Raw genomic sequence first — 26,527 nt, forward strand, 5'->3', positions numbered from 1 at the left:
TCTTTTTTAAACTTTTTTGTTAAAACCTAAGACAGAAACCCACACATTAGCCTAGGCTTACACAGGGCCAGGATCATCAATATCAGTCTTCCACTTTCACATCTTGTCCCGCTGGAAGGTCCTCAGAGGCAATAACATGCCTGGAGCTGTCATCTCCTATGATAACAATGCCTTTTTCCGGAATACCTCCTGGAGGACCTGCCTGAGGCTCTTCTTGAGAAGGTGTCACTCTTTTCAGAAATATGTCTGTGGTGGTGTGCTTGGTTTATTTCTTTTTTTCATCATAGACCTGTGTATGCACAAGCATAGTGCCTTGTGCTACAATGATACGAAGGCTATAATGTCACTAGGTGACTGGAATTTTTCAGCTCTATTGTAGTCTTACAGAACATCAGTCATATATGTGGTCCATGAAAATGTCCTTATGCAGCACATGACTGTACAGAGAAAGCTTGGTTCAATAAATGATATGGGAGATACCGTGGGGAACTCCCAGAGTGGGTTTCAGGAATGAAAATCCTGTTTCAGAGATTCGTAATAAAAATTAGATGTGTAATCTAATTTGTATAGCTTTTTCAACCATTCTTTATTATGCTTTACTGTTTGGAATAGTGCAAAAACTTATTCCCTGGGATTGAAGATCACAGAATACTGTTAAATTCATTTTATAAATGGAAGAAAAACCCAAAGAAATGAACAAACCTGGGACATAGTGAAGTTTTCTGACTAGTACAAGTTATAGCAGTGTTTTTGATGTTTGCAATTTATAAAATCACTTTCTCATCGCAAAGACAAAAATAGAAGCACTGCTTCAATTATTAAAAACAATGGTGTTGGCATCTTTACATATTCTCCAGGTAAGGCTAAGATGCTAAAATAATTCTGGTCTCACTCTATATCCTGAAGTGTTAAAATCTCTCTTACATTCTCATAAAACCAATATTACAGTTTTCTTTTGATCCTGCCATCTATCTTTTGAAGCCAAACATGGCAAAGAAAGAACCTAAATGTCCATGTAATCAATATAGCTATGGCTATTTAAAAATAATTGCTTCCCAGGGATATCTGATTCAGTAATTATCTGCATTAAGTTGTGGATCAGATATTTACTTCTTGGATAGAGTGGGTGTTTGATATTTTAGAAGCATGGATATTGCTATTGATAAACAAAATGAGATCTGATAGGGTTACATAGGAGAACACACAGTGGCAACACTAGTCACCCTCAGCAATAATGACCCTGCCTTGTGACGTTCCTTTTGTTTTACCCATTTATATTCGGGTTTGAATGATGTACACAGTCAATACAAAAAATATAAATAAATAAATAGATTAAAAAATCATTTTTAAAAAGCAGGGTTCTAGATCACTGTGGGTTTCTAACTTAAATCTGTCGTTTTAATATAATACATTAAGCCATATTTGATCTTGTTTTCCTTGGTTCTATTTTTCACTAAAACTTATATTGTATTTTTTCACTATACTTCTCAGCCATGCAATAGCCCTTCCTTTCACTCTTGCTACCTATTTACTATATTATTTAGGGCAAATTAATGGTGTACTCTGAGCTTTTAGTTTTTTCCTCTGTGAAATAGATATCATGATATTTCTCTGAAATTTTTTGGTGACTGCTAAAAGTAATTATGTATACTCTTTCGGTCAGTGCCTAGCACGTGGTAGGTGTTCATAACTATTCATGGGAAGTAAGGTTTAGTGTGCCTCCTTCATTTGCATTACAAATGTACTTTTATAAGGCATTATAGACAGAAAAGAGACTGCAGGTTATGTCTTCCACCATCAGGGAATGAAAAAAGCATGGGGTTCCTCCATTGCCCAGGTGCAACAGGTATTTACAATAACATCAAATGTTATAGAGGGCTTTGCAATTTATTAATACAAGGTGCTTCCGCATGGCTCCTCGGGCAGATCTGACATTTGGATCTAATGTCTTCATTCTCATTTGCCATTCCTACCTACCCCAAGCCCTTCCTAGTGCTGTCAAATGGCACCATCTTTATTCCCTGAAGCCCACCATGGATACTGGTGATGCCCTCTCTTAAGCAGTTTTTGGACATGAAAGATGCCGCACCATCTATCTTCTGATGGGTTAGTTCTCTGTATTTTGGGGTGGAATGCCTTCAGAAGAATTGGTAATTGCCGTGACCCATAGAAATTTTAGAATCCGTTTTTCATTGTTTTGTTAAGTTTAGCCTAAAGATGCCTCCTTACATATTTTAATTTCAGCCCGAAGGTGTCTCCATACACAGTGGACTGTAACCTAACAGGATGCGTAAATGGACTGTAACCTACTCTTGTGACAAGTAGCCTAGTCTCAGGCAATCACAGACCATCACCTGTTCAAACTCTGTTCAAATAAGGCAAACTTGGTGCTTGGTGCTATAACCAAGCTAGCTGTCTCTGCATCTCATTTCTGTTTTCTGTCCATGAATATTAGCCGACCATGTGGCAGCCCCAGAGTTGCTCTGAACTTATTTTTGTTCTAGGGGCTGCCCGATTTATGAATCATTTTTTGCTCAATCAAACTCTGTTAAGTTGAATTTGTCTTGAGTTTTTCTTTTAACAGTTAGCATAATAATTTGACATGTAACATATTATTTTGTTTTGTGCATTATTCTTTCTCTCTTCTCATCAAGTAAGTGGCAAACTGGAGAGAACATGTCACAATGCAAGTCAAATCATTTATCCACAGACTGAATTCACTGGTCATTGTTTTACAAATTCTCTTAAATATAAAATAATGGAGATACAGAATTTTAGGGTAAGGGTGGCATTAAAAGCCTGGATTTACCCTCACCATTGACCTAACCATAGACTCCTCTCTTCCCAATCCATGCTAGCATCGTGCCAGTCCAGAAGCAAACATCACTTCAATGACCACCCTCCCCACATCAAGTTTGTCACCAAGAATTCACTAATTCTCTACTGTATTTTGTGCAACCATCAGAGATAATATATCTAGTCCCTGAAAAAAAGCCTCCCATAGCCCTCAATTTAAAAATTCACGATGGCACAGAAAAGATGAAAACTCATAACATTAGAAACTGAAGCTTACGGTCAGCAATTTGTTGGGGTCTGGGAGTAATTTTCTTTAGTTGTAGAATTAATTAGTTTCTCTTTCACTTTTTTAACTTTGTTTGAGCTGATTTGCTGAACATAATCAGTGTCCCATGGATACTTCACTCCCTGAAATAGAACCATGTAGCTGAACAGGTACCATGAAAGGAAGGGCTTCCTTTCACTGTTGGGCTGTCTTGGAGACATAAGATGTACACATATTACAAAACACTGTACTTGCTCCAGGGCACTCAGAGATGGCCAGATTTGGTACTTCTTTTTATACCACTATTCAAAGATCACATCCCTCAATAGATAATACACTTAAGGTACTGAAGGCAGAGAGAGATACAAGGAGTCAGGAATAAAATGAATACTGGACACTGTTATTTGCTGTTCTGTACAAAGTGTTCTTTCTTGTATAGGGTATTGCTTTGCCAGCCCAAAATTCATTTATCTTTTCAGCAATAATTTCTCTGCCTTCTCTTAGAGAAGGCTTCTCTCCCTCTGAAGCAGCCCTTGTTCCTGGTGTAGACAGAGGGCCCAGATCTGTTCATTCAGTGCGCTCCACTCTGGTCTCAGCAACTCACTTAGAGAAGGGTGTGTGACCTATCTAGGTAAACAGGACTTATTTCTGGGACTTAGGCTGGAACCATTGGGAATGAGAATCCTTCTTGTTAGGGTAGCAAACATTGTAGAAAGTGAGCCTGGAGCTGATTTTGGACTTTCTGAGAACTTCAAAGAGGCTTTCAGAGAATTAAGCCAACACAGAGGATAGCAGAGTCAGGAGCTGGAGAGACAAATTTCCTGGATCCAGCCATTCCTGAAGCCTGACCCCACTGGTGAATAAAATATTCATGATTGACACACCGTCAATCTCAATTCTCAATTCAGCTCAAGTAATGCCTCCTCAGTGGAGACTTCTCTGACACCACCACACCTATAATTACCCCTTTTCTCTGCCTTCCCCTGGCTGAATTAGGTTCCTTTGTACTATGGTCTCATGAAATTGTGTTCATTCCTTTCATATTGCTGTGGGATATTATATTGATATATGTGATCACTGGGTTTACATTTGTCTCTTCTCAAATAATGACAATGACAATGATGGTGATGTAATATATATTAAGACTTAATCATGTGTCAGGCATTGCTTTAATCATTTATGCTGAAGACAAACTTCTCACACTTGAAAACTGAGGAGCAGAGTGTAGATGTTCCTACCCGAGACCAACAGATTAATGCTGATCAACAGTGGAAATTGGATTGGGGAATGGGAAATCAATCATTAATTCATTCACAACATGACATATGAGAATGGGACTGGGAATCTAAAAGCACTGAAGTGGACATTAGGAGCAGGGGCAAAGGTAAATACGGAGTATATGTGGATTTTGTCCTAAATCAAAGATGAATTAAAATATATGTACAAATCAATAACATGAGATCTTTGGGGAAACAAGTATTTGGCTTGAGAAAGTAGAGTGTTATATCAAAGCCTCAGAGGAAATTGCATCATTATAAATGGTTTATTACAAGAAATAAAAAAATAGACTTCTCGTTTTCAATAAGACAGACAAACTCATGGTCTACATAGAAAAATAACAACAAAAAAGAAATCATAAGGAGAGATCAGAATAAGGTTGTATAAGTTAGGTTGACATGCAGAATGACATTTAAAAAGCAGATGCCGGAAATACTAAAAAAATTACAAATTAATAGAACTGGTTTTAGAAAACTGGCTTAGTTACATAACAGAACAACTTGAAAGTCTCTTGTAGGATGATGATGAAGAGCAGCAGGCACTCCTGGTTGGCTGCCCAACCTTATCCACAACTCCTTTCCCAGATACCTACCAGCTGGGAGTGGCAGGTGACCAGTTCTGGCCAGTGAGGCACAGAGGTAGTTCCTGGACTATTCCAAGTAAAAAGGCAGAACACCACTGGGAGAAAGCCTGTTTCACCTTTTTGCTCTTCCCGCCCTGTTTCCTATTTGGAATGCAGTTGTAATATTTGTAGTTACAACAGCCTTTTTAAAACTAAGAGGCAACAAGCCAACATACTACGGCTGGCAGAGCAAAGAGATGGAATGAATCTAATACACTGAGGTTATTTTTTAGCCATTGCTCTAGTCATGGCCTGCCAATCTCCAGGCTTCTTCTTGTGTGAGACAAACAACCCTATTTGTTTAATCCACTGTTTTTTCTGTATCCTGTTATTAACAGCTGAACACATTCCTAACTGACAAAGACTAAAAAATTACAAAATGGAAGGGTAGATATGGAAGACAGAGAGAGGGCCAACTTAGAATGACAGAATTTTCTAATAAAGAAAACAGAGAGAATAAATAAAAGCATCAATCAAAATTATAATAGAAGAAAAATTAATACATATGAGCCAGCTAATTGAAATGTGTCATCATATCAGACCAAATCAACAAACATTGACTCACCTTCAGACATAGATGGGGAGATTTTCTTGAGTTAAAGGAATGAGGAAAAAAAACTTCACATGAATCAAGTCAGAAAAGCAGATTATCTAAAAATTAATTTCATTAGAAATATTCTCCAGTTTTCTGTCTCTGCAGAACCAAATTCCACAACAAATGTGGATATTAACAGTTATATCAACAGCTCTGATTAAAATTTAAAACCCAGGCAAAATTTTGCATGGGGAGGCAACGGAAAGATATCTAAATATGTAAGGGCGTAGGAAAAAAAAAGCACCACCCTCATACCATTACCAAAGGAAAAACATTTTTGCAAGATATATCAGACATTAGATAAAGAGAATTAAAATGAAAAGTAAAAAGTTGGGAAAACTGGGATGATAGATAACTCTTGATGAGGCTCTAAATAAACTAAACACGTAGAGTAAAGGCTAACTTTGAAATCCTCATTTTCAACCACTTCTTGTTGGTTATCTGCTAATCCCTAATGGCCTCCCTTTTGGGCAGGGTCCAGTCTCAAGGGCCTGAACTGGTGTGACAGGAACACTCCACTGAGCCAGCTGGCACAAGTGCAGGATTCTCCCTGTGGCAGTCCTTGCTTTCATGGGTATCTTCAGCCAATCTCAGGTCTTCTGAACTTACCAGGTAGAAAACAAGCACCATTCTCTGTATTCTGGGACACAACCCATTCATAATACCTATTTCCTGGCTCATGGCGGCCACTACAGAGCCCAACCAGCCAAGGGATTTTCAGTCTCCCCTTCTGTAGAAACTCCCAGTCTCAAAGTAATTCTCTCAACTCTTTCTAGTTTGGCTGTTACATCCCTAATGCTCAAACCCAATGGCTTCTTTCACTTCCCTTTTGAGTGGAGGTGGGTGATGGAGATGATGGATGCTGATCACTTAATACAAGTTCTGTTAACTTTCAGTAAATCCAGCATGGGGCCACCTAGCACTGCTATTTAGAATATAGAAGTACTTTTGCCTACTTACCTCAGCTTTGGGGTCCTAAACTACATTTCCAACACATCAGGAAAAATCTCATTGTGCATCCTGCACCCAGCACTGCAAGAAGAATCATCATTGTGGGGGAGTTTACTATAGTGAGCTTCTGAGCTATTTGAATCCTAAGCAAGTAGCTTATGCTTTCACCAGTTTCCTAGTACCAGTGAAATTTTGAGAGACTTTTCATTTAAAGGTTCCAGGGCGTTTTTTTCTAACGTGGATGAATGCAAAACCAAAAAATTTACCTCTCTACAATCAGATTAAAATTAAAAACAATTTTTTAATTACCATTTCAATCTAATTCTCTAAAAAGTTTGTCCTCATTGCATTGTTGATATGCACGGGTACAAATAAGATGTTGGTTGTTTCCCTTGTAGCAAATGACTGCTTCCAATCCCTACCAATCTATTTTCTTATTAGAAAGGCTGGTGGGGTTCCACTGAACCACTAAAAGTTGTCTCTCTATCGCAGATGATATAGCTAAATCCAGAAAGCAAAGAGCACATCGCTCCCCCCAGCCTCCTCCTCCATACAAACACCCACACGCAGCAAGGAAATGTCCACAAATAAGGCAATGAACATCAGAAAATTCCCGGTAGACAGGCAGGGCGGAAGTGCGAATTGGACATTTGTGGAGCGGCACTTGACAGAAGGTGTGTGAAACAAACAACCCCCAGCTGCTATGCTTTGCTTTTGTAAAAAGATCTTAAGGTTGTTTCACAAACACAGGTGTGAGAAGGAAGAAAGGGAAAGAGGAGAAGCAGAGAGGGGGAGGATGGTATATGGAAAATTGGCAACCACAAATAGCAGTGGTTAACTCTTTTAGGGACAGAAAATAGACGCCTTGATATCATGTAGGGCATTTGCCTCACTCCTCGTAGCTATTTCCATCTGATTCTTAAGGGGTACACTGCAGCTTGGAGAGGTGTAGGTGTATGTTGGGAACAGGGCCACAGGGTTATTTAGGGGAGGGATCTGAAGCCTGATTAAAATACATTTGGGGTTGGAACTGAGAATTTTACAAATTTATAACATGCAAAATTACCTCTCCTTAAAATCACATTTATATTTCTATAGGAAATAAGTAAGAATAAATATTTCTTTACATGAATTTATATATATATATATATATATATATGCACACATATGGACACACATTTATTTTCCAGTTTATTTCACTTGGCATATTTTGTCCCTCTGCAAAATACTTTTGTTATGGAACACTTTTGTAAGTGTGCTATCATCACGACACTTGTAAAACTTCTATTTTTCTGACCATTATGTGGACCTGGAATTTAATTTTGCAGGTTGAATCATGTTCACGGCCTAGATGAAATTTTTGATTTGTACATCAGGGATCAGATCTGGGTGCAAGAGATCATAATGATCAGACTCAGTTCTCTAACTTCTAAGGGATCTTTGAATGGTGACACTTACACATCTGATTCTTTGTACTTCAGTGAGTTATTCCTTTAGTTACATAGACGTTTTGAGGATTGATCCACTTATTTTTATTAAAACCTCCTGGGGCATTCTGGTTTGTGTAAACAAAATCCTTTATTTTAACAGTCAGGGAAGGAAAAAAAGAATTGTAGGTGAACGAATTGTCTTGACAAATTTTGGAATAGTTCATGTTCTCTCCAAACACTTAAAAAATTAGGATTGCAAATAGGCATATTGTCAGCAGATTATTTGCTTATATACTGAAGAGGGTCTTCAATACCTCAGATGGTAGAGTTTTAAAAGAACAAAGAGATTTACTGGCTTCTTCTCTAGCCTATTCTTGTCAGATATTTGTGATTTTGCATTTTAGTCTGCTGAGCACCTATTCCTCCTTGTGTAATAGCATCCTGATTATCCTTTACAGAAGCACCATCTTTAGGATTGCCAGATAAAATATAGGATTCCTAGTGAAATCTGAGTTTTACAAAAACAACAGATAACATGTTACTATAAATATGTCTCAGATATGGCAGAAGATGTGGTTGTACTAATGCATTATTAATTGTTCATCTGAATTCCAAGTTAACGAGGCAACCTGTATTTTCACGTGCTGTATCTGGCCATTCTGACCCTCTTCCACTCTCAGTACATTTGGTTAAAATGTGGTTGGCCCCCCCATTCAGTTTCAAGGGCAAACATGTAACTTAGACCTGCTTAATCAGGTTAAAAACTTCTCATAGCCTGCCATTGTTCTCAAAATAAAACCCTGAACACACCTCCAAATAACTTTTAACGTTTCTCCTTAAAATGGTCTTCCAACTCCAAATCATACTTACCTCCTTCTCCTGAAAATAACAAAGCCTCTGCTCCACAAGACCCTCTGCAATCCAGCAGCCATCCATGCTCAATGCCTGTTTGGCCTTAGCTTTATAGTTACCCTTAGAAGGTCTCCTTCTCTCCTGTGTGCTTTGCTAAGTCCTATATATCCTCTCAGCTACATAAATCTGTCATAGAGTGTTTTATCTTTTCTCGATTTTTAAAGCATTTAATGTTTATATCATGCATTTAGTCACTGATTGTCTTATATTGCTCTGCAACCACCTAATGGCCATGCACCATAGCTCCCTAGTTGTATTAAAGGCCCAGAATGGCAGGCGTTGTGTCTAAAAGATGGCAGATGTGAAAAGATAAAATATTTAAGGATGGTTGACTTCTGATTCCAGTAATGGAGAGCTCTGGTTAATTCAAACCAACCCTTCTAATAAGGATTACTTGAAAACCTGGGCAAAATACTTGTAAAATCGGGTTTAACAACTGGACTAATGTTTAAGCAAAGACAGAAAATCCAAAACTCAGAGAAAAGTTAAAGTAAAAAAATTGAGAAGTAGGAACTATAATGAAATGATACAAAAGTTTTGAAAAAGAACCAAAGAAGAATTTTAGAAAATTAAAAATTACCTAAATTAGGAACACAATGGATGGATTTAACAACATATTTGATGTCAGAGAAGAGAGGATCAGTGAACTGCCATGACTGTGTACATAAAAAAAAAAAAAACGAATTTACAGTGAGTTTAGCAAGGTTGGCGGTATATAGTCAACATACAGAAATCAATTGTAGTTCTACACACCAGCAACAGACATTTGAAAAATAAAATTTAAAATTTGTAATTCCTTTGATACTTTACAGTAGCATCAAGTTATCAAATTCTTAGTATAAAAATGTTTTAAAATGTGTAAGACTCAAATGTATAAAACTAGCAAAAATTATCAGACAAAACAGATACCTACATAAATGGAGGTAAATACCATGTTTATGGATTAGAAGACTCAACATTATATAGAAGTCAATTCTTCCCAAACTGATTTATAGATTCAATGTAATCCCAAACAAAATTTCAGGTTTCTCTGTATGTGTGTGTGTGTGTGTGTGTGTGTGTGTGTGTGTCTGTGTGTGTGTGTGTGTGTGTGTGTAGTTTGTGAAAACTGAGGGCATAAGACGCAATCCTCAATTTGCATATGGATATGCTAAAGGCCAAAAATAGCCAAAACAATATTTCAGGAAAATAGATTAGAAGAACCATACAATCAGATACCAAGATTTCCTTTAAAGCTACAGTAATTGCAACAGTGAAGTATTAGTACAAAAAGAAATAAATATACCAATGTATTATAATAAAGAGTCCAGAAACCTACCCACATGTATGCAGACACTTGATTTTTTGTAAAAGATGGCACTGCAGAATCTTTTAAATATATCCTGAGATAGTTAGATATCTATTTGGAACCCATATCTCACATTACAGACAATAAAATAAAAATTCTAGATGGATTTTAGATCTAAATGTGCAATATTAAATAGTAAAGCTTTTAGGAGATAATTTAGGAAAATATCTTGATGGTTCCAAAGCAGAGAAGTATTTCTTAAATAGTACATAGAACACACTTAGCATAAGAAAAAAGATTCATAAAACTAAGAATTTCTGTTTATCACCATTAAGAAATAAAATAATAATGAAATAGAATGAGATATTTGCCATACACAACCAAAAAACAGAGCTGGTAACCAGAATATTTTTCTAAAAACCCTTTTGTTATTTATCAAATGTTTGTGTTCTCCCCAGATTTACATGTTGAAGTCCTAATCCCCAATGTGATGGTATTTGGAGGTAGGGCTTTGCGAGGTAATTAGGTTTAGATGATGCCCTGAGGGTGGGGACCCCATGATGTCCTTATAAGAAGAGGAAGAAAGACCAGAGGCTTTTTTTCTCTCTCTCTGCCATGTAAAAGAGCCCTCACTGATCCAACTGGAAGCTTGATCTTGGACTTCCCAACCTCCAGAGCTGTGAAAAATAAATGTCTACTGTTTAAGCCACCCAGTCTATAGTATTTTGTTATAGCAGCCCAAACAGATCAAGACATTCCTCCAAACTAATAAGAAAAATACAAATAAATAGAAAAATGATCAAGCAAGCTGTTATAGGCACTTCACAGAAGAGAATATACAAAGGGGTTGACCTTTTCTACTAAAGTTCAAGGTGTGCATACATAATGACTGAGTGTTCTACTTCTGGGTATACATTCAATAGAACCGTGTGCACAAGTGTGCCATGAAACACATTCCAGTAAGTTCACAGTAGCATTATTAGAAATATCTAAAAATTGGAAACAATCCAAATATCCATCAGTAACAGATGCATAAATTGTGGTATATTCATATACTACACATACCACCACGTAAGAAACAGCGAGGAAAATACAAAGTTCAGCTACACCTACACTGTGGATAAAACATAGTTTGGGTGAAAAATGTCAGACTCAAACTATATACATATATGTACACACATGCATGGGCATATATACACACACACATACACGTATGTATATACAGTTTGAGCATCCCAAATCCAAAAATCTGAAATTCAAAATGCTTCAAAATCCAAATTCTTTTTCAGTGCCAACATGACACTCAAAGGAAATGTTCATTAGAGCATTTTGGATTTCAGATATTCATATTTGGGATGCTCAGCTAGGAAGTATAATGCAAATATTTCAAAATCTGAAAAAGTCTAAAACATTTCTGGTCACAAACATTTCAGATAAGGACACTCAATGTGTACATGTATGTGTGTGTGATATATATATATATATATATATATATATATACACACATAAACATATACACACACATATAGTGATTCTATGTATAGAGAGTATAAACATGCTCATAATTGTTAGGAAGGAATGCTTAAGTGGTAAAAAGGTAAAGTAAAGGAGGTATTGCAATATATATAAAGATAGGAGCTACCTTTTGGGGAGAGTAAGGGGATAATGATTGGGAGATGACAGCAGAGGGAACTCTGGGGCTCTGTAATGTTTTATTTCTTGAGTGAGTGATAGTTATGAATGTATGCCTCCTAACCCTCACCTTAAAATATTTAAAACAAAGGAAAAGGAAGACGAGGAAGAAGAGAAGGAGAAGAACATGTGAGGAGCAGGTGTTGAGAAAGCCGTGACCACCGCTCTCTGGCTTGGGAACCTTAGGCAAACTGTATTATCTCTTTGAACCTTAGTACGCTCACCTTTAAAATGTGAATCAGATCACCTTCCTCACAAAACTTTCATGAATATTATGAGATTCTGCATGTAAAAGTGTAAAAGCACTATATCAAAAACAGAAAGAACCTTGTAAATTTGAGGAAAATAGTATTATATTAATATCAAATACAACTCTGGAATTGTAATAGTCATAAAAATCTCAGGGTTGAATGGATCTTCAAAGATTATTTGGTACATTCATTAGAAAACTTTTAGGATAGAATTAAACTAGGAAGAAACATTAAAATAAAATTATTTGCTATAAAGGAGATTTCTTTCAACTTAGGAACATTTTATTTATTCTGTATAGTTAACCCCCCAACTCACCCCTGCCGCTTTTTCTTTATTCTGGATTCTATTATCACAGATATATAGACTCTTATGCTCTCCTGAGCTCTTTTATCCAAACCCAAGAAAAACCTCATGTAGGGGGGCAGTCAGAGAGGCTTAGCTGGACACTCAGGGGATGTTGTTATTACCAGGCACGGAGCAGAGCCCCGACCATACCCTGATAGTGTTGGTGCTTCCAGGGAGAAACTCAAGAGAATTCCTGAGTTAAATAGAGCTCAGCAGTTCTCCCCCGATCCTTGAATAAACACTCCTCAAATTGTTACAAGTCTTTGATTAATTTCCAGAGTTCTGAAAAAGCTGATTCTGACAATTTTTGTCAGTGTTCTCATGGCTCTTATAAAGAAGTGGGCTTCGGACACCCTTAATCCACCATTCTTGCTGATGTACCTCTCATGTCCCCAGGTCCTGACATAGCCTCCTCTTCCCCTACGCCCATCCCAACAACTTTCCACTCACAGATCTTCCATTGAAAGCTCAACACAAGCTGTGCCAGCGTCACTGCATTTAGATAAATAGCTGGTAGCCACTTACTATTGGCACCACTCTCTTCTTTGGAGATTTTCATAGCTCTTGTCTATGGTTTTTCTGCTTCGTGGCTCACGTTCTCTGTGTCTTTGACGTCAAACTTCAAATGTTCAGTCTATTCTGGTAAGATTGCAATTCTCAGTCACTCTTATTAAGCCTATTTTGTTTAACTTCCTATTCATCCAACCACAGTGCTCCTTAGCCTTTCATTCCAGACATCTAATGTCAGTATCTGTATGTCCGACCAAGTCTTGGTGTAGATCACTGTGTTTCTTGAGGCTCGAGCCTTGGTGCTTTTCACTCCTACACTATATTCCTCAGAGAGCTCCTTCGTTCCTCTGGTGTCAGCTGCTACAACCATATAAAAGATTTATAAATCTTCCCAAGGCTTCTCTAATCTAAACTCAAGTCATATATCTCTCAATGTCTGTAAGACATTTCTGCATTTATATCTCTCCATTAACCCAAACAAAACAAGCTAAATGCAACTCCTATGAGATTGGCACATCTACTGTCACATTCAAGGAAAGAAAAACTAATTTTGACATCCCAAAGGATTCTAAAAGTAATTCAAATAGCACAGTCACTACAAAAAGACCAAAGGAAAGTTTCCATAATAAAGAACTGCAAACATTCTTTTAAAATTCCCTTTGTGCATATATCATCCGAATCTTTAGAAATCACATTGTGGTAGCTAACCAAATATCTCTCCCTCTCTCTCTCAAAACTCTCCTGAACTCTCCTTCAAACACAACGTGTACTAGATATTGCTTGTCTTTTTACCACCCCAGCCCAGCTCATGGTCTTATCTATAAATAACTCTCTATTCTTTCCAGTGTGGATCAACCAGACCAACCTTGTGCATTCTCCCTTTCATGCATCCCCCCAATTCTACACCACAAAGCTGTGGAAATTAATCTGAAAGAGACGGAGTTCTTCTTAGAGCTTAAGAAGGAGGGGAAAGATCATGTAAATAATCAATCACATATTAATATTATTTTTTCTAATATATCACAATATTCCAAACTAAATAAGCCCTTCTTATTTCCTTCCTCAAATGACACTCAGGCACTGGTCTCCGTGGTGATTATCATGACATCATCTTCAGGTTTTAAGTGGCTCCTCAAGACTTCATGCAAGAACTTAGAAGTAATTTTGAAGAAAAAGTGCCATTGTGAGTTGTACTGATGCTGTGATTTTAAAAAAATAGAAAATATCATTATAATGAAAAAGAGTATCCTGAATAAACAGTCACAAAGAAAAATATTTTCATCCCTATGATCACACCAGGATAAGAGCAACCACAGTGCTCCTTACCCTTGTATTCATGAATATCTAATGTCAATATCTGTATGCCTAACCAAGTCTTGATGTAGATCGCTCTTTCCTGAGGCTGAGTTTTTACTACACTACATTCCTGAAAGAGCTCTTTCCTTCTCCTGGCATCAGCTACCACAACCACACAAAAGCTTTATAAATCTCTCCAAGCCGTCTCAGATCTAAACTTGTTCCTTATCTCTAAATGCTCACTTGTATTCAGATTATTTAATAAATTACTGAAATATTTACCATGTGTCTAATATTTTGCAGATGATCCTTTGAATTGGCAGTAAAGGAAAACTCAGCAAAGACTTTCGAAGAGAGTGGGCTTTGAAATGGTCCTTGAAGAATGGGCACTATTTTAACAGGCAGAGCAGAGTATTCTGGTAGGTCACGGAAAACTACAAGAGTGACATAAACATATGCCCAGGAGCAGGACATGTACATTGAACACAGTGAATGCTCAGTTTGCTATAAGCTCAGGCACATGACAGGAGGACTGTGTCTGGCACACATTTAGTCATCGGGAAGCATTTCAGAGATTTAATGGGGATGGTGTAGAATACAATGGACCAGAAAATTAAGGCCACCCAGTTGGCCATTCTGTGAAGCTTGGACATTTTTTAGTAAGCTATACATGGCAAATATTCCTTTGGAGACAATATTTCTGTTTTATATGATATTAATATTTTTAGAAATGAAAGAATTTGAAAGTGGGATATAGTGAGGCTTAAAAATAATTCAGTATTTTAAGAAATTAATTTGTTAAAATTTATTGATACACAATAATTGTACATATTTGTGGAGTACATGTGATATTTTGATACACGCATACAGTGTGTAATGATCAAATCAGGATATTTATCAGGGTATTTAGGATACTCCTCACTGCGAACATTTATCATTTCTTTGTGTTGGGAACATTTCCAATCTCTTCTAGCTATTTTGAGATATATGATAAATCACTGTTAACAATAGTCACCCTACTGTGCTATCGAACACTAGAACTTATTCCTTCTATCCTAACTGTATGTTTGTACCCATTAACCAACCTCTCTTCGTCACTCCTCCCCACCCCCAACCTCTGGTAACATTCCACTATCTACCTCCATGAGATCCATTTCTGTAGCTCCCACACATGGGTGAGAACATGTGATACTGGTCTTTCTGTGCATGGCTTATTTTACTTTAGCATAATGACCTCCAGTGCCATCTATGTTGCTGCAAATAGCAGGATTTTATATTCTTTTATGGCTAAATAGTATTTCATTGCACATATATACCACATTTTCTTTATCGCATTCATCCCTTGATGAACAATTAGGTTGATTCCACCTCTTGGCTATTGTGAATATTGTTGCAATAAATATGGGAGAGCAGGTATCTCTTTGATATACTGATTTCCTTTCTTTTGGATATGTACCAAGTCGTGGGATTTTTGAATCATATTGTAGTTCTATTTTTAGTTCTTTGAGTAATCTCTGTACAGGTTGCAGTAATTTACATTCCCACCAACAGTGTATAGCAGTTCCTCTTTCTCTACATCCTCACCAGCATCTGTTATTTTTTGTCTTTTTGATGTTAGACATTCTAATTGGAGTAAGATGACATCTCATTGTGGTTTTGATTTGCATTTCTCTGATGATTAATGATGTTGAGCATCTTTTTATATACCTCTTGGCCATTTGTCTGTCTTCTTTTGAGAAATGTCTATTCAGGTTCTTTGTCCATTTTTTAATAGGATTATTTGTTTTTTTTGCTGTGGGGTTGTTAGAGTTCCTTGTGCATTCTGGATATTAGTCCCTTCCCATCTTCAGCTTCTTTTTAAGCAAAATACCAGTTGGATTAAAACAGATTTCAAGTGCAAATGAATAAATGAGGGAAAACGCCTATTTATCATTTCAATGCCAGTTATAAATTAATTACTTAATAAAATGTGAAGAAAATAATTATTGCTCTTAGTTAACACTAATTCAATATGGCTCCTTTCTTTGCTCAAGTTTGTGTTCCCTTCTCCCTATTCATTCACAAGTCCTGAGCGTTTTCCCTTTGCCATATCTTTTGTAGAATTTTCTTTTATGGATGTGGCTGCACAATTCAGCTCCTCTTCCTTAAACTCCTAAAAATCATGAAGAAGAAATAACAGGAACTTTTTAGGAAAGAAGCTCATTTCCATGAATCTAGAAGCAGATCTAATCGCCAGACACAAATATGCATATAAGGGCTGCCACAAGCAGCTAGGAGGGAGGGGACCCATTAGGGAATGGGCGGCAGTGAATAGAGGAAATATGGAAAGTGGAGAACAGACGCAGTGCATCAGATCCCAGGACACATCTTTATAAACACACTCTCACAGGGTGAGGGCCCTTGCCACCCCAAAATGAAGATTATAATTTTTATTTGCAAGAATGACTACAGAACTAGGGTTTGCAAGGCTGCCCCTTTCACCTACAAATATTTTATATCTAGCTCTGTCCCAGAGCTCTGGCTAATTTCCATCATTTGGTCTATCTGAATTATACTCATCTTTCCAAAATTTACTCTTACCCTATCTCCTCCAGGAACACTTACTTCAATTCTTTGCTCAAACATTCTCCCAACAGTATTCAATAGTGTATCAGTTATGTGTGTAAGTGTCATCTGCCCAAAAATGTAAGTTTCTAGAAAAAAAGTACATTCCTTCTGTGTTGCTTATGCTCCTTGGTCAAATATTAAACATGTATGCGGTAGGAGACCCAGAAATATCTAATAGATTGACTTTAATGTATTTATATGTATTGCATTATACATATAGTATAAATTAACGATATGTATTTAACCAATATCTGCATCAAACCAAACCAAGTACCTTCCTAACTGTTAGTTTTTGAGGTGTTATTCATGTTTGAACTCATAACTACCAAGTACTGCTCCAAAGAATTGTCATCTAGTAAATTAACAAGCACCACCTCACTGTAGAAGCAAAACATTATACCACAACTTTATAATTGTTGACAATGAGTACTTATCAGAAGAAAGATCTTTCAAGTATCTGAACAAATTAATGTGTGTGTTTCCAATATTGCTACTGTTGTAGACTCTGAGTTAGAGATTATCGTGCAGGAAGTTTACTTAGAAGTGCTTTGGGGACCAATGACCCCATTGAAAGGAGAGGAAAGAAAAAGCAGTATTGGCATAGTGAGAAGTTGGGCCGTGATGGGGAAGTTGGGGAATTCTGATGCTGGAATGGTCCTTCCGAGGAGTTCCCCATCAGAGGCCAGGGTCAGACTTGATAACCCAGCATAAATCCATCAGTTGTTGGATGTGGGCTGTCTCCAGAAGCAGGCATGCCCTTATGTGAGGTAGCTTTCTTTATCAGGGGCAGCACTCCTAGCAACTGGAGGAATAAGTCCTTCCTTCCTGAAGAGGAATCTGGGTGGCCCATCACACCATCAATTACAGTTACCATTTATTTTGTTATTGTTACTTGCTACTTATTCATTCATTAGGATTTCTCTTCTCTCCAGTTACAATATTTTGTGGGTTATGATCATGTCTTATGTTATTTATCTCCCTAAAACCTAACACAATGTCTCTCATTTATTACAGATATTTAATAATGGGTGCATCTGATAATCAGATATTCAATGTCAGATTTAGCTTAAATCCTGGTATTCTTTTAAAACCATTTTATTTGACCTTGAAATTAATACAGGTTTTAAAGTTAACCACTTGAAAAGACTTCATTCAGAGAAGTGTTTGGGTCCAAAATCGACAAAAGAGGAAGGGTGGTGTAGGTGCGGAGCGCGCCGGTTAGGAGGTGGTCGGTATGTATTCAACATCAGGCAATTACAGGGAATGATGGTAGCTGTCAGGCTTCAAAGCTGTAAGAACTTCAGGAGGGTCTTGACCACTGCAGTGTGATCACTCATAGAAGACTTTTTTTATGGGTGGCCTTTTCAGATTTTGTGAGTTTCAAATGAATTCTTCTAGCAACTCTGAGTGCTTCTAGCAACTCTGAGAAAGATCAAGGCTGCAAACCACCCAGCTTATTACTATAATGAAAGTATTTCTTCTCCACTTGGGCCAGAGTTTATTCACCCAATATAATAACACAGCATTTATATTTGCATTTTTTGGTGAATAGAATAACCAACAAAATCAGCAGGAGGAAAAAGATCTGTAGTGAATCTCTTGTGGGTGTATAAGTGCAAGGTCAAGGAGATGGCATAGTGTGGACTTTGGATCTGTGTTAGACAGAACAACGATTATCATCCTAAGGATTGTAAGAGTGGACAAAGACCATCCATTAATCCGTTAACTGGAGTAGGGTTGTGCCCTGATTGCATATCTGCCATCAAGAACATGAAAGTAACCAAGGTGGTGGGGGATGGGTGCCCAGGTCCAGTGGGGTCTGTTCTGTATTCCCAGGGGAATGCTAGGTCATTTAAGTGCTTGGGAGGGAAACCCCTTCCCACACTCATCACATTGATTTTAACACATCTTGGGAATCTCCCAGTCTCACAAGAGCAGCCAGGGGGGCTACAAACTCCAAGGGAGAATTCTTCTCTTTTTTAATTTGAATGTAAGCAACCTACCTACTTAACAGTGAGTGAAAAAGAAAAACCAATTCTCTTTTCTGCTACCTCCTTGGGGTCTACCCTCAGGCTTTCCAAAATGTATCATCACCCTTCCTAACAACGGGGCACAGACTACATTGACTGCATTAGTCACTGGCTATAATGTGCAAAACAGATCTTTCGGTTTCATTACCTTTTATTTTTAAAAATAAGAATGGAATTTACATATGATAGATAGAGAATCCACATAGCAATGGGGAGTGTAGAAAAACAAGCAGGTGTTAATAAATTTCCAAGAAACATTAATCTGTTTCTGCAAATACATCCTGCTGTTCATTTAAATGGAATGATACTCTATAAATTTACCTCTTCAGTCATTCTCTGAGCTATCAAAATGTAATATATAGCACTTTCGATGATCAAAGTGAAGGTAAGTTTAGAAATCCAATTTGTTTTTTCACCATTTAAGCTCTTTATTTAACTTTTGCATTGCAGCCCTCATTTTAATCAAGCTTCAATTTTATTTACTCACATTCCATGCTGTAATGCAATTATAGGTATGCTTCAAAAGTTGTCATGAAATGTTGCAATTGCCAAAAATAAAATTCCATTCTAAATCAAATAGATATAAATGAGAAAAACTATTTTCTATCTGTCACACTTGAAGATTTAAAATAACTTACAATGATGCTATTCAAAAATGGTAAACATTGGAGGAATTAGAGATAACTTTGGAGGAAGTGGGAATAGATTTGTATTTTTGTTAAAAAAAAAAATGGGAAAGGAGTAATGGATGTATATGGCATAAGTAGACTTCCCCTGGTTATCAGAACACATGGCCAGTAGATAAGCCCTGAGGTTGATAATAAGAAAACTATAGATGGAGCCCATCATTTAAAGGGATTGGCAAAAACTCCAAGGGAACTGAAAACCAAAAAATTATACATGATTGCCTCTGTAGACATGGATGAGGGAATGGGTCAGGATGAGGTGGAGTAGTAATAATAATCTGGACACTCTTGCTTTAATGCCGAGTCTTTTTGTCATTTTTGGTTTTTCACTGTGTGAAAATTGCTATAAACATTGTTATATTGCTATGTTACCTTAACAAAATAGCAGAATAAATAATAATAAAATAATCCATTGTTTTAAAGTATCTGATGTCGACTTAAAATAATTTTAACTTTTTTATTTTAATGGGCAGATAATTAATTGGGATTTTAATAGTCTTTATCATCATCTATGGTCTACATTATTAAAAATAGTCCTTTATAGTCCTTTAAAATATGTTATTTCTGTTTTAAAGAACAGAATGGACACTGTCCCTCTGCTCAGGAGAAGCTCTTTGTTATAAGGAAAACAGAGAAATGGTTTATATGGTGGCATAAATGCCAAGTCTGTTTAAATGGTTCAGGGAATAAAGTGAAATTAGGGGCATGCTAAATTAAAAAAACGATTACAAAGGCAGGTAATAAGCTCAACTGAGAGGTATATCAGGCAGCCCTGGGTGCAGATCAGTTTCAAGGAATAATAAGCAAGTTGCAAAGGTTTAATCAGGAAGGAGCAAAAACTGTCATCCCCAAAAGCTGAGAAGCAGGTATTGAATGAAGTTTCAGGACAGTGGAAGCTCTGATGGGACAAAAAGGTCACTAAGATAAGTCATTTCTTTTTCCTTGGTATCTTTTTATTGTGCTATATTTCAAAAGCATTTTCAGGTGTCTGACATCCCCAGTGCTCTGCCTTTCTTACCCAGTTTGATTATGCTGCCTGGTTCGCTGTCCACATGACTGTGCACTCTTTGCTTTGTGTGTGAGGACCTGACCCAAGGGCATCTGTGCATGCCTGTCCCCAGGTATTTTCATTTTCATGATTCTATTTGCAAATGGAGCTATTGTTCACATGGGACAGAAGAGAGTGACAATCTTGAGATGTTCAAACGTCTCAGTGGTTCCTAATTCAGTTCTAATGCTTGGTGTTTGATGCAGTTTCCAAGGAGCGCTGTGACACTAGGGCATTAATCTACCTCATGACAGCATGGGGTTTTAATGCGTTTTCTGCATCCGCAGAAAGAGCCTCCTATGGAGGTGGTGAAGGGAGTTATGGCGAAATCAATATCTTCATTTCACTGGGGCACTGACAATTTGTAGCAATGATACGAGGGATCACTGCACAGGGAGAGCTTGTTGGGCAGAATCTAATGTACAGCACATATATTTCTGAAAATTGACACAAAGACTTGCTTCAAGAGTAAAACAACAATAATAACAACAAAAAACACAGGTGAGTGGGCTACACGGAGCCATTATCTTTCTAGGAATATGTAAACAGGCTGTTGTAACACCAGTAGCATGATTTTGGAGCAGTGCGGGGTTCATTATAATTCTTTTTCTGGAAAGAAAATTTAATTCCATAATGCGTATAAAGGAGTCAGTGGAAAATATCCTGGCTGTACATTGAGATACACAAATCACAGCTATGATGACTGATTATCTACTAAAAGAACAGACCAACCCAGAAAATCATGTAGTATAATGCCCAGGAGCAAGGATAAGGCCATTCAGCCTTGTCAGTGAGATCGGCCAAGGAAGGTGAGCCCACCGTCAGAGGTATTCTGAGATGCAGGATGAGTTGGAATACTAACTAGACTCTTCAATCCTTTTTCCTTTCCAATCCTTTTCTTAGATTTGATGTTAATACCAGTGCTACTTGAAAATAAAATTTAATAGCCAAACGTTGGTTTATTTTGGTTTGTTATTTTTCTGGGCACTATTGCTCAGTTTACCCTGATTTCTGTGATATTCCAGTGTTCTATCTATATTGCTGTAATTAACGGTAATACTTAAGAATATATTCCTATCTATCTGATATATTCCAAATAAATAAATAAGAACGATGGATACAGATTTTTAAAGATGATTATTCATTGTTTTGGTATCTTCATAGCTTCCATGAGATTTAAATACATACATGGAGAAGCTTATACCTTACATGAATATATAATTTCATTACCCATCAGAATTATTTCTCTTATTCTATAATATATATTCATAAAAATAAAATGGAAATGGTTAATTTTTCTCTACTTTCCACTAATTTTATTATTTCTTTTTTTTTTCTTTTGACAATCAATGTTAAGGAATAAAAATAAAAAGATCCTTAGTTTTGGGTGCTTTTAAGATTCTCTTTTCCTGAGTCATGAAAAAACAAAATCTTTTTACTGTGTCTCTCAAAGATGGTGGCTATTTCTAAAGTAGGGTAAAGAGAGATGCATATGAGATGCAGATATTCAAGAAAATAGTCTGGCGCAAAATTTCCCAAATGCGTGTTCTGTGGAAAACTAGTCTCAAAAGACTTCCATCATCAAATAAGTTTGGAAGATGCTGTGTCTTATCTCCCTTTTCGGAGATTTACAGCACACTTCAGAATATTTAAAGCTTTGGTAAATTCTGCAGAAACGAAACTGGTTTAACAAAGCCTAGCATTTCTTAAACTTACTTGACAATGAAACCCGTCTTTAAAAATTTATGAAATACTCATTAACATTCTGCTTAATTGTGGGGAAATTAGAGTCTTCTGTCCTTTGCAAAATTATCCCCTCCCCATGGGCAGGCTATCTTGCACATAGACCCCTGAACTTTAACATATATTATCATTTCTGTGCAATACCCTTGGCAGAATAGGGTCGAGGCAACAATGTGAATCCCTCTATCCCTCACCTGCCTTAATGGCTTCATCCATTTTCATTATCTTCTCCATTATTTCATAAAATTGCCGTGAAAAATAACCAACTAAATGGTCATTTGGCTTGTCAAATTAAGTGCTATATGAATGTAATAATAATAGCGACCATTAATTGAGCACCCACTGTATGTCAGGCAGTGGAGCACTAAGTCAGGCACTTAACATAAACTTTCCCTGTTCCACCAGCAGAGGAAGCATTGCTATCTTCACTTAAAACACGAGGAAGCGGTCTCGGAGAGGTCATACGTCTCGCCCAAATTCACTTGCTACTACAGGATAAAGGCAGCATTGCATAATGATCTCTCTTTTGTCTCCCACGTCCCTGCACTTTTCACTATATCATGCTGTCTCTCTAAATAACGTGAATTCAGCTAGTCCCAGCAAGATAATAAAATATGAAGTGATAAGAATAATGATGCCAATAATGGTAATTAATAACAATCAGAATGGTATTAAAACTCTACATATTGTCACTGTGTAAAATTTATGGTGGTGCAATGTTTTAATATTATGGAACCCACTCTCTTTTCTCTCGCCCCCACAACCAATTAATCACTAACTCTGGTTGATTTTTTCTTTAATATCTCTGCAGTCCGTCTACTGTCACTAACTGTTGCTCAAGTCTCCATCTTAACTGCTGCAGATTTTTACTGCAACCAACGCCTAACTGGTATCCTTGCCTTCCTTCAATTCATTTTATGCACTGCAACCACAATGATCTTTCTAAAATACAAATCTGATTACTCCCCATCAGGTTTAAAACCTCTAAGCCTTCCCATGACGATAGGTGAGACTGAATTTATAGGCTTCTAGGATCCCTCATCATCCCCTGCTACCTTTCCAGCTTCACACTCCACACCCTCCTACCTCATTCTGGGCCTTATCAACAGCCACTACCAATTTCAATTCTCAGGTGCACTTTTATTTCATTTCGTATCTTCACTCTTCTGAAATTAAGGTGTGTTTTACAATTAATGGTTCATCATATGTAAGTGGCAGCATTTTTTGTGTCTGGTGGTACATGAAATGAATGGCGATCCTACAACTGATAACTTCATAAATTCAGTAGGATGTCATACTTCAGTTCCCCTAATGCACCACACTTTCTTATTTGGAGAAGTATTTCCCTGACTCTTCCTTCTGCCTGGGGTGCTCTTTGAATTTCTCTTTACTTATCACTCTCAGTCTCAACTTTCTGTGGGAAGGCTTTCCAGATTCTCCATGCCTGGTTTAAGGATGCCACTTTTTGCCTCTGTAGCATTATTTTATCACATTTGTGGGTGGTGGTTTTAAAGGATGCCCACCATTCTCTGATACTCCTCCCTTCCCTAACGTGAAACCTAATTCCCTCCCCTGAGTTTGGGCTGTACTGAGTGACTCCATTCTAAAGAATAGAATGTGACACATCACTGTGTCATTTCCAAGATTAAGTTATAAAAATACATTGTGCTTTCCTTCTTGCTTTCTCTTGAATTTCTCTCTGAGTGTACTAGTCCATTTTGTGCCATTATAAAGGAATACCTGAGGCTGGGTAATTTATGATGAAAAGAAGTTTTATTTGGCTCACTGTTCTGCAGGCTGTACAAGAAGCATGGTGCCAGCATCGGCCTCTGGTGAGAGCTCCAGGGATCTTCCAATCAGGGCTGAAGGAGAAGGGGAAGCAGGCATGTCATGTGGCAAGAAAATGAACAAGAAAGGGAGGTGGTGGTGCCAGGCTCTTTAAATCAGCTCTCACATGAACTAATAAAGTAAGAACTCACTCATTATAGTGAGGAGGGCACTGAGCCATTCATGAGGGATCCACCCTCATGACCCAAACACCTCTCACCGGGCTCCATGTTCAACACTGGAGATGAATTTCAGCATGAGATTTGGAGGGCCCAGACATCCAAACCGTATCAAGGAGGAAGCTAACTGTATGACACTCGAACACTTTCATGACAAGGAAATGAGGCCTCCAGCCAAGAGCAGTGGGAGAATGCCATCTTGGAAGCAGATTCCGAAGCTTCAGTCAAGCTTTCAGATGACTGCAGTCCCGGCCAACATCTTCCTTGCAATCTTATCAGAGACCCTGGGCCAGATCGCATAGCTAAGCTACAGACCTAAAGAAATTGTGAGATGATAAATGTGTATTGTCTTTAGCCACTAAGTTTGGGATGATTTGTAGCACAGCAACAGATAAGTAACATAACACTGAATTGGAAATGTTTCTTTTCTTGCTTCTTTTTGGACTGAAAGCTCCTGGAGGACAGGCCGTGCACTCTGCATAGGTTACCTTTCCAGTGAGTAAGATATAATTTGGCGTGTATTGCAGACTCAAAAAATTGTGCTGAAGTAATGTATACACATAGAAAAATCTCGTCTCATTCAGTACTTCAATTTAGACAGCAAATTCTTCCCCTTTTTTGCAAGCAAGTATTTGTAAGACTTGATATACATGGAAATTTATTTGTTTATTTATTTTTCATTGTTTATGGTGCAAGGAAAGAAGGAAAGAAGGAATACGGATTTTTCATTGATGCTAATCTCAAAGATTAGATTTTAGTTTCCTTACAGTAGCCAGAATGACCATTTAAAATGATTATTGTCTCTGCCCAAAAACCTTTAGTGGTTTCCCATTGCACTTAGAATAAAATTTCACTTTCTTCTTATAAGCTATAAAATTCTCCATGATCTAACTCTTGTTTACCTCTCTGACTTTATTTTTACCCTTCTCCCAAGACTCTAGTCTTCTTATTCCTCAAAGACACCAAGCTATTTCCTCTTCAAAGCCTTGGTACTCATTCTTTTCTTTGTCTAAAATTTTCTGCCTTTCTCTTTGCAAGGATGATCTGTTTTATATAAATCATATTTATAGATTATGCCAATTCTTCAAAAGAGGCCCATCCAGACCTGCCATTCAACTCACTAGTTATTCATAGTATCTACCCAATACCCTGATGTATTTTCTATCTCTCTATCAGAAATTATTCTCTTTATTTGTTCATTTTTTTGTGTTCCTTTCCCCTCCCTTAACTAGTAGTGAGCCCAATGAGGGGAGAAGCCTTGACTCTTCGGCTGATCTTAACACACAGCACATAGTAAGCACTAAATAATTGTCTGCTGGGTCAGTGAATAAATGGAAGGATGGATGAATGAATGAAAGTGAAGTAGCATGTGGGAGAGACAGAGAGATGCCAGGGACGTCCAGGATCATGTCCCCTGTCTATGTGTCCTCTTTGACTTTGTTGCAGCTGCTATTAGGAGAGAGGTCAGAACTGGAAGAGGAAATTTATATTTAATGTATTTTGTGAGACTTGGCTCTAAGAGAGCTTCAGGGCCCAGGTGAACCACTGTGAGAAGAGACAGGGAGGATCATTATCTCATTTCACAGGGATCTCAGCATGGCTCTGCTACTTCAAAGAAGGGCAGCTTTGGAAACATCAGAGACAGTTTCTCTGGAAAGAATATCAGCCTCCTGGAGATGGGCCCTGCCTTTGCAGGCAACGGTGAGGGTCCTGAAGCCCCTTCGATGGCGCTGGAAATTGATAGGGCAAGAAACAGCATGAAAAGTTGAATAACGCAGACACTTCAGGTTGAGTCTGGTTGGTAAATTGCAAAACACATATGGGGAAAACCATACATTTGGTCAGGGTATGGGAAGGGAAACCTCAGGGAAGAGACTAGAGGTCCTGTTTTAGGAAAAAAAATAAAGAACAAAAACATGTTTTCAAGTTTTATTTATTAGACTAAAAAATTAGGAAACTACTGTTCCCATAGAACAAGAAGAGTGCTGACTTTGGAATCAGAAAATCCGAGGTTTAGTTGTAGCTCTTTCACATGCTAGTTGTGTGACTTGGGCAATTTGTATAGTCTTTATAATTTCTATTTCCTCATCTGAAATACAAGAATAATGATATCTAATGAAAGGTGTTGTGAGGATCAAATGACATAAAATTTGAAAATATATATGACAACATTTT

At 37.5% G+C, this 26,527-nt stretch overlaps 1 protein-coding gene across 1 annotated transcript in view; it reads left to right on the forward strand.

The window, feature by feature from the left end:
• The window catches only part of LOC105809697 (chromosome unknown open reading frame, human C8orf87), a 157,482-nt gene extending 131,369 nt beyond the window's left edge, over positions 1-26,113 (forward strand). The window contains 3 exon segments of the mRNA XM_012643537.1: positions 25,873-25,931; positions 25,933-25,983; positions 25,985-26,113. Of these exon segments, the coding sequence (XP_012498991.1) occupies positions 25,873-25,931; positions 25,933-25,983; positions 25,985-26,113 (239 nt within the window).
• Positions 26,114-26,527: the final 414 nt, after the last annotated feature.

This window comes from Propithecus coquereli, unplaced genomic scaffold (assembly GCF_000956105.1).
Source record: "Propithecus coquereli isolate 6110/MARCELLA unplaced genomic scaffold, Pcoq_1.0 Scaffold2, whole genome shotgun sequence".
In the NCBI taxonomy this organism is placed as follows: domain Eukaryota; kingdom Metazoa; phylum Chordata; class Mammalia; order Primates; family Indriidae; genus Propithecus; species Propithecus coquereli.